General features: G+C 34.6%; 1 protein-coding gene across 9 annotated transcripts; it reads right to left on the bottom strand.

Moving 5' to 3' along the window:
- Nucleotides 1-595: 595 nt before the first annotated feature.
- On the bottom strand, nt 596-16,205 carry stj (straightjacket). Of its 9 annotated transcripts, none has more exons than XM_053757022.2 (28): nt 15,880-16,205; nt 15,352-15,433; nt 14,799-15,174; nt 14,548-14,679; nt 14,136-14,395; nt 13,909-14,055; nt 13,705-13,824; nt 13,047-13,229; nt 12,841-12,975; nt 12,670-12,762; nt 12,232-12,288; nt 11,535-11,561; nt 10,622-10,702; nt 10,464-10,538; nt 10,283-10,387; nt 10,130-10,201; nt 9,666-9,871; nt 9,166-9,323; nt 8,659-8,721; nt 7,989-8,082; nt 6,522-6,629; nt 5,973-6,240; nt 5,686-5,808; nt 5,278-5,403; nt 5,054-5,165; nt 4,118-4,135; nt 2,079-2,479; nt 596-1,618 (listed from the first exon to the last, which is right to left on the bottom strand). In XM_053757022.2, exons 1-28 carry the CDS (start codon nt 15,984-15,986, stop codon nt 1,526-1,528), a joined length of 3,822 nt encoding a protein of 1,273 aa, XP_053612997.1. In that variant the 5' UTR covers nt 15,987-16,205; the 3' UTR covers nt 596-1,525. The 9 variants fall into 9 exon arrangements, with proteins under 9 accessions (XP_053612997.1, XP_053612972.1, XP_053612981.1 ...); XM_053756997.2 differs by having other exon boundaries at nt 11,535-11,589; nt 12,233-12,288; XM_053757006.2 differs by having other exon boundaries at nt 11,535-11,589; nt 12,233-12,288; nt 13,711-13,824.
- Nucleotides 16,206-16,436: the final 231 nt, after the last annotated feature.

Genomic DNA, 16,436 nt, shown 5'->3' with positions numbered 1-16,436 from the left:
ATGTTAGCCAGCACACTCTCTAAGAATTTGATAATCAAATCATATTAAATAATCTTTAAGGTGGGTTACAGGTAAAACCTTCTTCTCATATACCTACATATCTTGTGTACTGATTGACATTGACCTAAAAGGAAGTAGTTATTAATGTGCATCTGATTTGAGTGCCATTGTCAAGGTTATTATTTCACACAAGCAGCTCGTCTGGCTTCGCACATGTAAAAACATAATAAATTATATGCCTTCCTCTGGAATCACACTATCATTTGGCGAGAACCGCATGAAAATCCTTGCATCAGTTTTTGAGTTTTGTGTGAACATACAGACAGATGTGGCAGTGAACTTTGTTTCATAATATGTAAGGAAAAGGATTGTGCACCTCTGATATCACACTGACTTTTAAACAAGAAATAGAATTTTGCCTACCTGGCAGATTTAATAATACATATTTTGATTATTTGTAAATATTAAATAGTATGTCAGGTTGGACTTGTTGCATATTAAAATAAAATTTAAAAAATATGTATTGAGGTTTTAGTTCTCTTGAGTACTAGTTATTGTTCTAGGTAGTCTAGTAGAATATTTTAATAAAACTGTGTTATAATATACAATTATTTATTGTACCAATAAGTAAATAAATCACATTTCAATTGAAAGTAAATATTTCACATCTAACTACTTACGTAATGACAGAGATTCCAAGTACTACTTATAAATAACTTTAATTAGTATATGTCGCTAATATTAAATATTTAAATAAATAACATAGTCTTTAAATGTATTATAAAATGTTTTAATAATTAAACTCATCGCAACAGGGCTTGATAAAGTACCCGTTTCAGTGAAATCAATTGAAAAAATACCAGGACGGAATAAATATAACATTAAATAGATATTCAACAAAGTAAGGTAACACAGTAAAATGTAATTTTCTTTGCTTAATTCAAACGCAGATATGTTTACAAAAGCTATGCCTAGCTAACCTATCCATTTGTAGTTGCTTAAATATATTTTTTATTAAACATTCAATAGACAACGAATTTATAGAATATTTATCAAAGAATTATAATTTCTCTATGGGGGGTTAAATTTCTTTTATGTCAATCCATTGCATGATATGAACATAATGCCTCTACTGTGGCACCTTGGAGCGTACAGACTTATTAACTATTCTCATGTAAACTACACCTATATTGATCAAACAAATCGTGTGATATGTGTGTGTGACATGTAATTGTTCTACTCAATACTAACTGAAAAGTACTGTAATGCAGAGATAAATTTAAAATAACGGATAAAACTAGTGAAACACAGTAATCAATTTAAAACTAGTGAAGCTTGAAGATGATTGTGAAAATCAAACATATTAATTTGGATGAAAATTAAACATATTATCCATAAACGAAGACTGTAAAATTGAACCTATATAAAACTGCTTCGGTTCACTCTGAAGTAATCATCAAAGTACATATACAAAAAGATGTCCAGCAAATATGGAATTTGCTTTGATAACGTCTTAAGTCTAGGATCAAAAACACCGCAGCAGATACAACATGATGAGGGGGATCCAGAACAAGTTTTGCGGCATGCTGCCTCGCCCGCACATGTCGATGTTGCTCTCCTGATAACAATAATTATTTTTTTTAAGTATAAAAATATAACAAAACATTAGTTATCTAAATAATAATCGGTGATGATAGATAAAAAAAAAGAAAATGTGAGTAGGATTATTCCGACATGACTGCTCGTGTCCGTGTTTGTACTCTGGAGATAAACATTTTTGTCCCGCATTTTTTTTTCATTTATTGGGGTTAATCGTCAGCATCTGTGTCCAACAGCCTTTCGTCTATGTACAACTGAATGCTTCATAATACTAACTTATATTATAAATGCGAAAGTAAGTTTGTTACCACTTCACGTTTTATCTACTCAACCAATCTTCTTGAAATTTAGAATACATGTAGTTTGACGTATGGAGAAGAACATAGGGTACCATTCATCCCGGAAAATAACTGTTCCTATGGAAATTTTACGCGGGCGAAGCCGCAGGGAACATCTAGTATGAAATTACTCGCACCTACCTCAGTATGATTCCTGATACATGACATCGGCTGTTTTCTGTACAATGGGTGCATGTGTTTCAAACACGGCAGTGACTCATTGTAGTTGACCTCCGTCGCGTCCACAGAAAGTACCGGCACCTCTTCCTTGGGGCACAAAGCGTCAACAACTATCATAAGCATGTTGGTATAATTCACCAACTGAGCATAAAAAGGTCTATTGCAATCTGAGACTGGTTTGTTCAGTTTGTCGTCCAAATTGCTATACTCGAGCTGGTACAAGTAAACTTCCCTATCGCAAGGAGTCGGGCGAGTCCTGTTGATCAGAACTAGTTTCTCGAAGTCTCGCTCAGTGATCCGAGAAGGCGGCTTCAACATGTAGTTCTCATCGTTTTCTTCATCGTTCTCGTAGCTCTGGTATGCTGTTAAAACGGAATCGGTTAATAACCAAAATTTTTAATAAATGTACTTACTATTACATGCAAAACAATACAAAATATAAGTTTATATGTATTTACACATCAATTATTAATTTCATGCGAAAATATAACTTGTAATTGCTTAGGTACCCTTGTATGTATTGTTTATACATTTTTTCGTCCCTACGTATTGACATGGGTAATAAATAGGTATTAAATAAAATACAAACATGACAAAAGCTAATATAAGTACGTATGAAAGTATGATTTTATTTAAATAAATAGTATTAAAAATGTGTATATTAGGTATTACCAAATAAGTAGTTCAACTTGTAAAAACACGCTGTGGTATAGGTAACGCACATTTTTGATATAAGTGTACAATGCTATTTATACCTACGCTCCACGCACCCATAGAAAACTGCTCACGTTTAAATTGTAGAACCGATTTTTACAATTTATACAAAAATATGATATGAATTTTGTATATTGTTTTTATTTAGGGTGTAACCCTACAGCTACGACATTATTCCACACAATACTACTATAAAACAGGAGGTGGTTCTCAATATTATTCGCGATCTTTTCTATTACCATTTTTTTTACACAAAGTTTTCAAGTTTTTTTTGATCTAAATCTAGAATCAGAATAATTAATCCTTGGCTAATAGGTTCTTGGTGTTCATCTATTTGATAGATGTAATAGGTATAACAAACATAAATTAATATGACATAGAATAAGTTCTATGTCATATTACTTTCTATTTTCTTATATTGCCCGATATCACATAATCTGAATATTACCTATATATTATTCGTATAAATTTTACATGCTGTTGCCGACAACTTCGCACGCGAGCCATAATCTTGTTCCCGCTGGTACTCCGGAAAATTGTTTCTTAATGTCCCTTAACCTCCTCATAAAATATACGTATAAATTTTGAGCTTCTCTCTCTTGAAGTAAAAAGAGAGGTCAACAACTCAAAATGAAAGTTTCAATCAAATCAAAAAGTAAACTGCAGGGGTGAAACACATAATGTAAATTGAGATAAAAGCCGGTATGTACATGCGACGCGTTACCAATACATTTAATCTACGACACGCATTCTGGTTTAAGTATAGCGAAATAATTATACCTACTTACAAATATTTACTAAATATAAATAAATCTTAGAATACAAAAAAAATAATTTATCAAAGAGCAGTCTTTATAACCTTCCTAAAAATTTGGCTAAATTGAGACAATATTAAGCCGTTCCATGCATAAAATCTGCTTTATATGTACACATATTATTAACTCCAAAAAATGGACCTATCTAGAACATCGAAAAAATTCACGCATCTATGTAGATGCCAAATATCTACTGAATTTTATAAAAATGCGACGTAGACCTATTAGTGACATCAAAGCCTTTCTGCCAACTTAATAGAAACTAACATGCACAGACTATCTAAAATATCACTTATAAGGGTGAGTTGCACCGTCAAATTTCACGACTTTTAGACAAAATGCCGTTATTACCTAATAGTTTTAGACAAAGTTGACGGTGCAGCCCACCCTGTGTATAAGAATATGGAAGTATTGAAAATATCAAAATGTCAGTGTCCAAAACGACACTACTGTGCTGAATCTAGAACTCACCAGTGGGTGTAACATACTCTGAAAACAAGATGGAGTCATTACTAAAAACACTTTGCTACATCCAATTTTTGACTCCATACACAAATTTCGGTTTATCTACTATTGTGAAAGTCTATTTCTTCTGTGTTGTTTAGTTTTTGTGTAGGGCTGTCGCATGCACCCTTTTTGAAGTGCTTACTAGTTTTTCAATCTAGATCTCTATTAGATTATATTTTCAATCTCCTGTAGTGTAATAGTTCATTTGATTTCGTTTCAACTGCCACATGATGTGGGATTGTGATGTAACATTGTAGATAAAAACAATTTGGTCACAAGTAGTGTAGTATCTCTCCTTTCATGCATAGAATAGACAAGCTCTTTGGCATAGATGTTTGCATACTGCATAACAAGAGAGTACATGATCAATATCAACCTAAGTGCTCGTCGTCATGCTACAGACCATGCCGACAACGCGCCACAACGGCAACATCAATGCATATTTATCACAACATGTACACTTATATAATCTTTATTAATTTAACGCCAAAGAACCTATGGTAATTTTCTTAGTTAGGTGCTAACTAAGAAATTTACCATAGGTTCTTAGGCGTTTGAAGAGCCCGATATTTCTATAGAATAACTTACGTTTGATTTTGGTGTATTAATCATCGTCATGATGAAATCACAAACGCCACAAAATATTTTTATAGGGCCTTACTTTCCTATGGGTTTTTCCTTGGACGAGACCGAAACACGCTTATGTCTTCTCCTCGTAGAAATTGCGGCGTACGAAAACATCAGAAATACAAGTTTTAGCTATCGTTTGTGCCAGGAATATGAGTCATGGTTAAAATTTATTTTGCCGTCCGTCGAGTTTTTCCTCCTATCCACATATATTTTTTAAACATAAAAACGTGTCAATAACAAAAAAAAAAAACTAGATTCGCAATCACTTACCGTCATCCATTGTATAACTTGACGCTTGTGCCATCCCTGATGCGATGGTGTTGAAGAGCCAAACGCTGGTGGTCAGGAACCAACCCACTAACAGACGGATGTTCTCTAGAGGCTAAAGCCGGTAAAAAAGTTAGCGTATAAATTAATGTACATCGACCATACATAATGATACATAACAGACATTGTTGTAGTGATTATAAATTATGATAATTTATAGGTATTACCGTTAACAAAGAGGTGGCAGGATTGGCGACTTTCTTTTCTCTAAAGCAAACAGCCTGGTAGTCCACCAGGTGAACAGCTTTGTAAATGTCTTCTTCAATCAGTCTTCCCATAACATCTGGTCGAATCTGTAATTGGATAAAACAAATGTGAGTAAAACTATCAGCATTTTTGTCGGGCCTTATCAAGATAGACTTCCAATACATATATGTGTGGACGGGCGTCTTAAAAGGTGGTCTAATTATTTTGGTGGTAAATTTGTCTTTTAACTTGAATTGCCATCAGTTGGTTGTATCTAAGTCCGGTCCAATCCTTTATGTCATCAAACTACTTTCGTCGAGGGCGGCCAGGAGGTATTTTGCCAGGGATTTTGCCCTTTTTTGAATTACTATGAAGGAAATAAATCTTACTTTCCCAAAGAACTGTCCAGTTTGGTTTGAATCTTCACTAACCACCACCCAGCCATTGCTATCAACCAGGTAGCAGTCCCAGTTCTCCGACAGACACGTCACACATTCTTTATTGTGTTCACACTGAAAAGGTATAAAAACTAGTTGAATTAGAACGAAAAGAACCCATTGAAATATTTTCCAGCTGTTTCATGAGAGATGAGGGGAAAATAACGGACTATGGTTGTATGATATTATGGTTGTGATTAACCAATAAATATGATTTACCCAATAACATAACAACTTACAGAAGACGTAATATTCTCGAACCATTCAGTAAGCCTCTCATGCTTGAACTGAAAGCCGACGACAGCGGCGGGGGCTTTCCTGTGCCCGTCACTGTGGAATACGGCGTGCGCGGCGGTCACCATAGCCGAGCTGACGTTGAGAGGGTACTTGGCAGTGTTCAGCTCCACGCTGTACACGTAGCTCAGCGGGTCGATGTAGTGTTGGTCGACCGCGCGCCGGTACCACACCTCGTCGATGGCGCGCGGGAATTGCTTGCCAAATTCTTGTCTGAAAATTAATCCATTTGATCGAAAGGGACAAAGAGTATAAAAGGAGGTTCAAAGAAGCACAAACAGTACCTACAATCGTACCCTCGCATATGTAACCGGTGCTGGTGCCAAATATTGAAAGTATATTAGGTACTAAATTGTTTTCCACGTCACCAGCTAAGTTTCAAGTTAGTGGTAGTAGTAAAGTTTATCGAATGGTCATGTTCAATATCAGATGATCCTAAAAAGCCGTCGATGGTAGTACAGTGAGGGTATGGTGTAATATAAATATTCCCTTACTTGTCGTTGTCGCCATGTTCTTTCGGCGGGTGCGTCTGCCAGCGCGTGAGGCCGCTGTGTGTGGAGAGGAAGGCGACGATGTACCCGAATCGCTGGATGAATTCCACCCTGCGACAACAATGCTTGTGTTATTACGAATATAATTTCATTTCTTCATCACATGCAGTTTTATTTGACCGATTTTTTCAATGATCTTTTTTCTGATTTTCCAGAAACAAATATTCACAATGACTTATTTAATTTTGAATCTTCCAACACTAAAACATCCATTTCAAACTCCGTTTGCTCCGTCTTCCATTTGTTCCGTTCAATAGCTTTGTGAAATGACATTCTTTATTTTCAACATTGGATGCAATTAACGTCTTAGCGTAAATGAAGAAAAAGCAGCGCAACAAACTGCACCGCAAGTATTTCTTGCTCCGTTCCCCGCCCTCAACTTAATTCAATTTTACTTTTATGTTAAGTTTTTACAATTAGTTTTAACCGTAATAACCACACTTATGCATACTTACTGTCCTGTATGAAGCATTGAAAACTTTATAAACCTGCCTTTTTGTGCTTACTTGATGTTAACACAATATATTTACATATACTGAATACCTACCTGGTTCCAAGTGAGCATATAATGTAATTAAATTATAGGGGAATCTATAAAAACTAAAATTGATATATCAAACAAAAATTTTCACTTACATTAGTACCTATATTCTTAGTTATTAACGATTTTCGAAATTCGTTAATTTCAACCACTTCTTTGATACTATCATCTATATAGTTTTATTGGTAATTATAGTATACAAACATACATATATTCAAACATTGGAAATATTATAATCCGCTGTAGGTACTTCATACTTTACCTCGGCAGTAATCCAATCACTTTTGTCAATGGGCTATCCAGGTCAAAATTGAGATAAAACCAATGTGCAATATAAGTAAATAGTGCTTCTCTAAAATAAATAATAAATACTCAACGAAATTATTCACATATACATATATAGGGGGATTTTGTATTCACTGACAATATTTTGCCTATGCTCATGACACTTTTCCATGAACTTTTCCTATGGGGACAACGGGGAAAAAATACAGCTGGTGTAGATCAGCTGTATTTTTTGACCCATTTTCCTCAGAGTAGCTGATATTTTTTGCGATTTCGGGGTTGCTCCCACACGAAAAGTTGTTCAGTATCTTGGACTGAGCACGTAAATAAAATATTGCCAATGAATACAATATACACTGTATGACTACATTAACAATTTCGTGATAAACAACTCTAATAATTTCGTGAGAATATAGAAAAATCTTTATTGCCAATTAAATAACAATGTTTATTTCAAATTTAGTAGTTCTTTTACCTTAATATGTGTTTTCAAACTTTTAATATAATAATTGACTTTATAAGTTACCTCGGTTAAATAAAAATAATACAAATTACTTCTTATTCGAATAAAATAATTTACTTACGCCTTTTCATCGGAAGCCGACTCTGAAATGCTCTTGTTAAACCAAGCGGTGTTTCGAGCGTCGTACACCAAAGCCTGCATCAGTCCGTGATCGCCTGTAGTTTTTATTTTTTTATTAAACTTGAAATATATCTAAGTATAAATGTAATATGTAACCCAATCAATTTTAAAGCAGATATCTTAAGCCGATTGAGCTGAAATGTTGTATACACAAATTTATAAGCGTGACGGTGCACCCAGGAAGGCTCACGACAAGGGAACTCCTCAATGGTTACTGCAGGGTCATGATTTTTTGTCACGCATATAATTCAATATAAAAAACTTATTGATGTTAAACGCAATATTTGCTGTTTTTTATCGTCGTGAATCCCCAGTTACATTCTTGGCTGTGATGCAGGCTCGGTGTGGGTCCAGGACCCTTCGTGGTATGATTTTGCGATCAGTCGCTTGCGTGACATCAACCCTCTTTGGGAATGCTATTGTTGCCTATCATCTGTCAAGGCTTTCTGTGCCAGTCGCCTCGTACGATATCCATCGGAGGACATGGAGAGGCTGGTATTTTCCGCCGTAACAAACTGTTATCTGTACGTACACTTTATTGTTTTGTATTTTTGGACATAGTAATGACTATTTTTCAAAATGATTATTATATTGTGATTGAGTAGGCTTACAATAATATTCGTTCCTTGGAGTGTTGTTTGTAACCTTGCTGCGTTCCTTCGTTTCAGGAGTTCCTGTAAATAAAGAATGTGAAATAAATTAATGAATTCCCATACCTACACTATATTTAATATAATGCCTAATGATTATTTGTGTTTCACAAACTGACATAGATTTGTCTAAGTATTAGCTACGTAAATTAACGCTCCAAATAACATCCTCGTTATCCCCCTACCAAAATTTGGGTATTATTTAAATTGGATCAAATGTTTTGCTAGAGTTACCGTTAGCAAGTACTTTAGAAGTAATCCATGGTTACAATACGTGCTATGAAAGTTGAGACATCGTATGGTTTATCTGCGCACTAGCAAAACGGCCTATAAATCGTCCAACGCGCAGGGAATTCATAAATATGTTATATCAAGTCTCGTCTTTTTCAAATTAGACCATCGCAGGCACTTTTCACTTCAAGTTTTAAATTATATATTCATCAATGCTACAATCTACTAGCTACCTACCGTTGTTATGTCGCTCGTGGCCCTGCTTATTCTTGTGATGCTCCGGCGGTTTGGGCTTGGCCGGCCACCGCCACCCTGGCTTAGCCACGCGCTCCAGGAAATACAGCAGCTCTTCCTCGGGAGACGAGAATGTGTGCTCGTAATGACGGCAGTACATCCTGGAAATATCAATAACTTACTCTATTTAGAGTTACCCATCTTCAATTCGAATGAATCCTCCGTGCTTCTGAAGGTACATACTGGTCCCGCAGGTGCATTTGCAGGTGATAAAAAACCCACCAATTGTTACTGTCATGGTTCTTACTCTATGTCCTTGAGTGATAAAGAAGGCCAGCGCTCCAATTATAATGAATTCACAAAATATTGCTGATTACAGGTTTAATAAAAATGTTTTACCTAATAGTGCAAACCTAATTATCTGGTAAATTGTATCAACTATTTCAATTTTGTTAAAATGTAGGTATGAAGGGTAAATATGTAAATAAAAACTAGTAACCTACCAGTCAGGGTGAACGCTCCATTTTTCAGACAAGTACTGGCGAGCAGATATATTTTTGGACGTCAGCGAGAGCCTATGGATGTCATCCGTCGGTGGTGGCGTTATTCGGTGTCTGCCATAGTTCTCTGGGATGGCCACCACCAACGTGAATGGCGAGTCGCTGATCCCCGTCCAGAAGTAATGCTTTTTGGCCCGCGATACTCTTTTCTGGGGATTAGGAATGATAAAGATTGTGTTGTAATTACTATGTTGCGTCTTCGATCTCATTGAAATATCAAATTACAAATTTGTTTTATGAACTTCGCATATTTGTACAATGAATTTTCTTTATCATGCAACAAGTCATATAACCAAATATCTTCTTTAGGTAGTAGTTTACTAGTTGATAATATTATTATGCAATATATTTGAAGTTAAATTATTGATTACTTTTCTGTATCTGCATTACCGTCAAGATCCACTTACAAAGTCTTCCAGGTGATATTTGATACTCATCATTTTGTTCCCCGTCTTTTGATCAATTATTTCCTTACGAAGCTGAAATACGAAATGTCAATTATATTTTTATCTTAGTTAGATTTTTTTTGTTAAAATACCTAGCCTAAATAACAAACTTACCGCAGTCAACTCCTTGCTAAAATTCCTTGGACTTCTATCGTCATCGAATAATTCTACTTCTACCATGTCTACGCTGTTATAACTCGGTTTTAATATTTGCTGAAACTGTATAAAAGATAAATGTAATTTATGAACATAATTTCAATTTAATACAAATATCATTAATAAAATTAGGACATACCACGGGTCTAAGGTCAGGATGAATTAAAATGTATCCATTATTTGTAACTATGAAGGCATAGCCGTTGACACCAATCTATTGAACAATAAAATGTTAATTGAGTCTAACAATCTTATTGCCTAAAGCGATCTTTTAATGTATATAAAAAGTAATTTTACCTTATATGGTGTCATGAGAGCTTGGATTTCTGATAACGGCACATCAGTTCCAGCTACGCCTAATAATCTAGCTATACGCATCTGGAATTACATGTTCACATTTAGTTTCAAAAAATACACAAAATTTTTGAATAGGCATGTCATATTATAAAAACCAAGAAATGTTCAATCATATAGCTGCATGTATTGTTTTAAAAATTAATCTAAAAAATATTCTAGAACTACAAAGTCTTTAGTAATTCTAAGCTAAAAATATATCAAAAATCATCATGACAGTAAAAACATGGCTTATATCATTAATCAACAATTAATCTAACTACTCGTTCATGGCTGCTGTAAAGGCCATCACTGTAAACTACTGTTAAATATGTAAAGTCTGGCTTAGATCTAGCAATGTTTACTTCTCGTTTAGCATCTACGCCCCGTTAGGCGAAGTTCTATATGTCACATAGAACTTTCAAATTATCAGGATTCTAGTTTATGTTATCCATTATTACAGGTTCTAGCAAAACTACTGAAATATTACACAATTTAATGATATGAAATTATAATTTCTACTCTTTATACTAGAAACCCACTACCGCTTCTCGTAGATAGGCCTCAATAACCTTTGCAAGGGATCCTTGACAGAATCTGTTGACATTTATTTAAAGTATTATAACAGTATAGATATTTACAACTTTATCTTTTAAATGTAACATTTTGAATAAAATAACTAAGAATTTTGTCAAAACATGAAAGCATTTATTCATGCCGAATGTTCAATAAATATTAGATTTTTTAGAAAATGTTATTTTTTTCTACAGCCAAATCAGTTGAAACATGTTGATATCTGATACGTTAGAATTATTTCTTCCATACGTCGTCTGCCATTCATCATCAAAATTTTAAATCTATAAGGTCTTTGGCCTACCTCCTTATGGCCGTTCTCCTCTACGGACTGCGATTGGTTGTGGACGTACGAATGCAATAAAACGTAATAATATAGATAAATGCATTGTAATAATTTCCACTAGAAATCAATATGGCGTCCTCTCTCAAGGAGAAAACTTTCTGTACACTAAAATGTTCAGTATATAAAAAGTTCGTTCATTCTTTAAAACATGTACTCTCAATAGCAGATGCTCAAGTAACAAAAGCCCCATACGAGTCAAAAATGCGGGCTGCAGGATTAAAATATTTACATTTAATTTTCTGAATAAGTCAATATTTAAAAATGTCTCTACGAAGACATCACTAAAGTCAGGCAAAATACTTTTAACTTTATTAGATAGTGTGTGTAGTGGAATAGATCATAACTCTTGCATAGAAAAATTAACTTGATAATTGATAGAAAAGTTGATCATAACACCCTAGTGGTCTACGCCTACTATCTAGTAGAAAACTACTATCTACTATAAGCCATAAGGGTTGAACAACACATTGATCAATCGGCAGAGTGAGGACCGCGCCAGAGTGGGCGCAGTCGACATCTTTCGAGGACAGATGCATCGCTAACGGGGCCAAATAACACTTTACCGTTACTGAAATCCAAAAACTAAATCATAAAAACTCTCTCGTATCTTGCAAAAACTTTACATTAAATCATCAAAACTTTCTAAGTGTAGTACCTCTTTTGTAACTGATACCCAGTAAGCTTCATTTATCAGTACATTCTCTGTGATGTTCTGAGGGGAAACCATCAAACAAAACGGAATATTATTAAGGTATTCACAAGGTAAAGCAGCAAGAGATAATAGAAAAGATAAAAGACTCAAAAGTATAAGAGTAGATAGGGCTTACTTCCAATTAGTAGAAAATATAACCAATCTGTAACATAATCTCGACATATACGACAATGATTCTCTTGGTCATGCATAATGAAAAATTTGGAATTTTGAAAATAGCTCTATAAGAGCATAAATCTTTTAACATCAAGATTTTTGAGAAGACAATGATTATTTATTAGTTTCTAATACTGATCTATACTGTCTTTACAAAAAGCTTGATACAGTTAGGGAGATATTATTAAAATCATAATTATTGTAATAAAGTGTTCATTTTCTTACCTCGTTATGACGTAGATCATAAACAGGCATCGATACAGAAGTCATCAATTGATATTGTGAATTTCCCAATTCGCTATATTGACCTTGTTTCATCTGCATATTAATTATAATTTTGAGTACATAATAAATTATAAAAAACAAATTACACAATGCTATGCTAACTTAAGTTACCTGAGTGATTCTCCATCGTCTTTCCTGTTCCTTTTCAGAATTAAAAAGTGCTTTGTCTCTCCGTTGACTCATAAACCGTTCCTTTTGTTCTGCCCTCTCACGTTGTTCCCATAAATAATCCGCAACTTTAGGATCCTGTTGAGATTTTCATGACTTATATGATACATCAAACAGTGTATAAACAAACAAAGACGTGTCATTCGTACCGTAATATTTGCATAAACCGGCGTCCAGACCACAGGATGTTTTTCTCTCTGCAGCACGAGAGGTCGAGCTAGCACGTTCACATGCTCCAGCACCCGCTCGCGCACCTCCGCTAGAGTACTCAGATGAACGTAGAACCCCCGATTGGCACACGCCATCCACTTCACCTCTCTCACATCCGCCACCTATAGTCATCTCACAATATTATAACACATGCGTTACAAGTTAAAGAAGATTATGGTGCGTAGGTCAAGTAGGTACTTAAAAAATGTTAATTGGGAGGCTTGTGTATATATTACTATTATTTATTTTTCTAATTGGAAAATAAAGAGGTATTACGTAATTTTCACAAATAAACGAAAAAAGCGTTTTCATTGCATCACAATTCAACAGTATAGCACACTACTGATTAGTACAGTAACATCTAAATAAGTCTGTTATCTAAACATACAACTCATACAAATGAACAATCCAAGCGTAAGCGTGAAAGAAAAAGATCATTTTCGAATGAGAAACATGCTTAGAAAATCTTTAAAAGTTGTAGACAAAGACAATAAAAGAAAGAAGAGTACCACATTCAAGGTGTACTGGTAGTTAAGTACGAAGGACATTATGCAGGTCGCACAATACAACACACAGTAATACCTGGAGTGGTACTACCTTTACCTCGCGCCCTATCAGGTACGTAAACACCCTCACCGGGGTATCGTACTTCCAGTTGAACTTCTCAAATATCTCCTTATAATTATAAGGAACTCCATCTGTGACCAGCATAATAGCCTAAAAATGGCAATGATCAAATTTATATATACTTGTAAGAAATTCATTAGTATGAAATGATTGATAAAGTGAATAATATAATACCTGATTACAGTTAGCTCCTCCACTATTATTTCTATAAATTTCAAGAAGTTCAAATGCTCTTGTCAATGCGGCTGAAAAGTTAGCTATTTCCATTGTTTCAAAATTATCTAATGCTAACTTCAATTCTCGAAGATTTCCTAAAGTAGCCTAAAATAAAGAAAAACAGATTTGACAGCATCAAAATGATAAATTACTCTAAATATGTCATAATTGTTGCATTAATTTACCTGTACAAGCGAATCTTCAAAGCAGGGTACAATTTCCTCAACGGTATCAGCAAATGTCATCACATTAACAAAATCATTATTTCCAAGAGTATCCAAAATATTAGTGACTACATGTTTGGCTATATCTCTTCTTTGACCCGTCATCGATCCACTGCGATCCACTAGGATCACCACGTCTTTGGGACTTGCTGCCGCTTCCATGTACCAAGCCCTCGTTCGACAATCGTAAATATCAACAGGGTCGGCTCTCCATTTCATTGCTGAAATAAAATTTTAAGGTTTTTAACTTTATCCATATTGTAGAATAAAAAGCTACGCTATGGTATAGTTACACATTGCAATACTTTACTAGTCGTACACCTTAACAGGTTAATTGCTACAAATAATAATTTAAAATGGGTAAGACATATACCTGGATAATGCCTCATAAATCCTGTGGAACTGCCAAAGTACTGCCATGAAAGAGTTGGATCGCTTTGGTAATTATTGATGAAATGTGTGTCTAGTCCTTCTGACCAATGTATTCCCTTAATTACTTCTGGTGCTGCAAAATATGTTTTGTTATATTGTAAACTGTACTTTAAAATGATATATGTTGTCATGTCATACGTGTTCAAATAAAAATAATGTAACCAATATTTAATTATATTATAATTTTCTTACCCCAAGCATAAACATTTGTAGGGACATGTACGCTGCTAAAATTAGTGTTAACTGGAATGTGTGAAAAATGCGGGTTTTGTTGCATATGCGCGTTTTTGGTAGGTGGCCGCGATATCCAGTTCTCCATCCCAAAATCCGTTTCTGGTGTTGTGCTGATGGATATCTCATCCACTGGTTCCTCCATTTCCTTGCTATTATAAAACTTAAAGTCTTCAGGTACGGGCTCGTTTTGTTTGTCAAAGGCCATATTTTCAGCTGCTTCTACAATTCTCTTCACTGCACTAATTTTTAGTTCCATCATGGCGCGAATATCGTCTGACATACTTTGGACTAACTTTTCTCCATCTCTTGATTCTATCTGAGCTGACTTGAAGCTCTAAAATTATACATATAATAAATAGTAAATAATAAATACATATCGGTATGTTTTATAGATTTAAATTCAAGTACGAGTGTACCTAGCATTGATTAGTGATTTTCATTTTTTTTTTCAAGTTTATGAAACAACATTTTACATAAAAGCATCAAAATAATATTCTAAATATTAGCTTACATCTTGTACTTCTTTCTTCCTGGTGATAAATTCGCCAAAATGATACAACTCCGTACCAAGTTTGACCGCCCATGCCTGCACGCTGTTAAATTAAATCCTGTGCTAAGTACTTATATATTATTAGTCCCTATAATCTCATACTAATATTTATAACTAATACATATGAAATGTTGGATATATATTTATTACATAAATCACTCAAAATGTAATGGGTGTATGAAAAGTACCTATATGTTTTTTTATTTTAAAACTATAAATAAATTAATATAAATTGTTTCTAAAAGCGGGGCTTAAATACCTGTAGGACATTGCTGATATAACTACGACTGGAAATCAATATTACATTTGCTATCAATACACTTTTGTCAACTTTTCGTTACAAATAAAACCTAACATAGATCCAACAGGTTATTAAGTTCATACATTTTCAATCACCTTCCACATTATAGGAGGTCACAGACTTCTTTGTCACAATCACAGCAAATCTGAAACGAATCATACTTATTTGCAAATTCCGATGATACTTACGAGTTAAGAAGAATTTTGCCATCATAATGAGGGCTTGCGATGCAATCCCTCGAGTCTAGTACCAAGAGAAGAAGCAATAATACAGTATTTCCGACCCGCTTGCACATCAGAATCACTTAATCTAATTTGGCCCCACAAAGTCGATTTACAAATCTTTATACGTTTTCACTAGCATGGCTTTATTGAATGTTAAATTAACTGTATGGTTTTGGATTTGGAATCTAATGCAAGTAGCCACTGATAAAGTTATAAGGATGAACATGGAGCGCAGGCGTAGGGCCTGTCGGAGCATGCGCTCTGCTCCCCTTGCGCGGTAGGACTGCCGGCTTACTGACCCATATTGTAGGTATTACATTGCGATACGATGTGTTGTGGGTTCCCTCGCCTACCTGCAACGCATCGATTTGTATACTCCCGCATGAGTAGGTCAGGGTGTCGTTATTATACTTTACGAAGAAAGTATCCTTAGAATATTTTCTCAAACGATTTTTTTGGAGCTGCTGTTTATTGTTTACATACTTATCTTTTTTATTTGTCAAGGACATCATATAGATAAA

This window comes from Plodia interpunctella, chromosome 2 (genome assembly GCF_027563975.2).
Source record: "Plodia interpunctella isolate USDA-ARS_2022_Savannah chromosome 2, ilPloInte3.2, whole genome shotgun sequence".
NCBI lineage: Eukaryota > Metazoa > Arthropoda > Insecta > Lepidoptera > Pyralidae > Plodia > Plodia interpunctella.
This window is presented reverse-complemented; position numbering and strand designations above follow the sequence as displayed.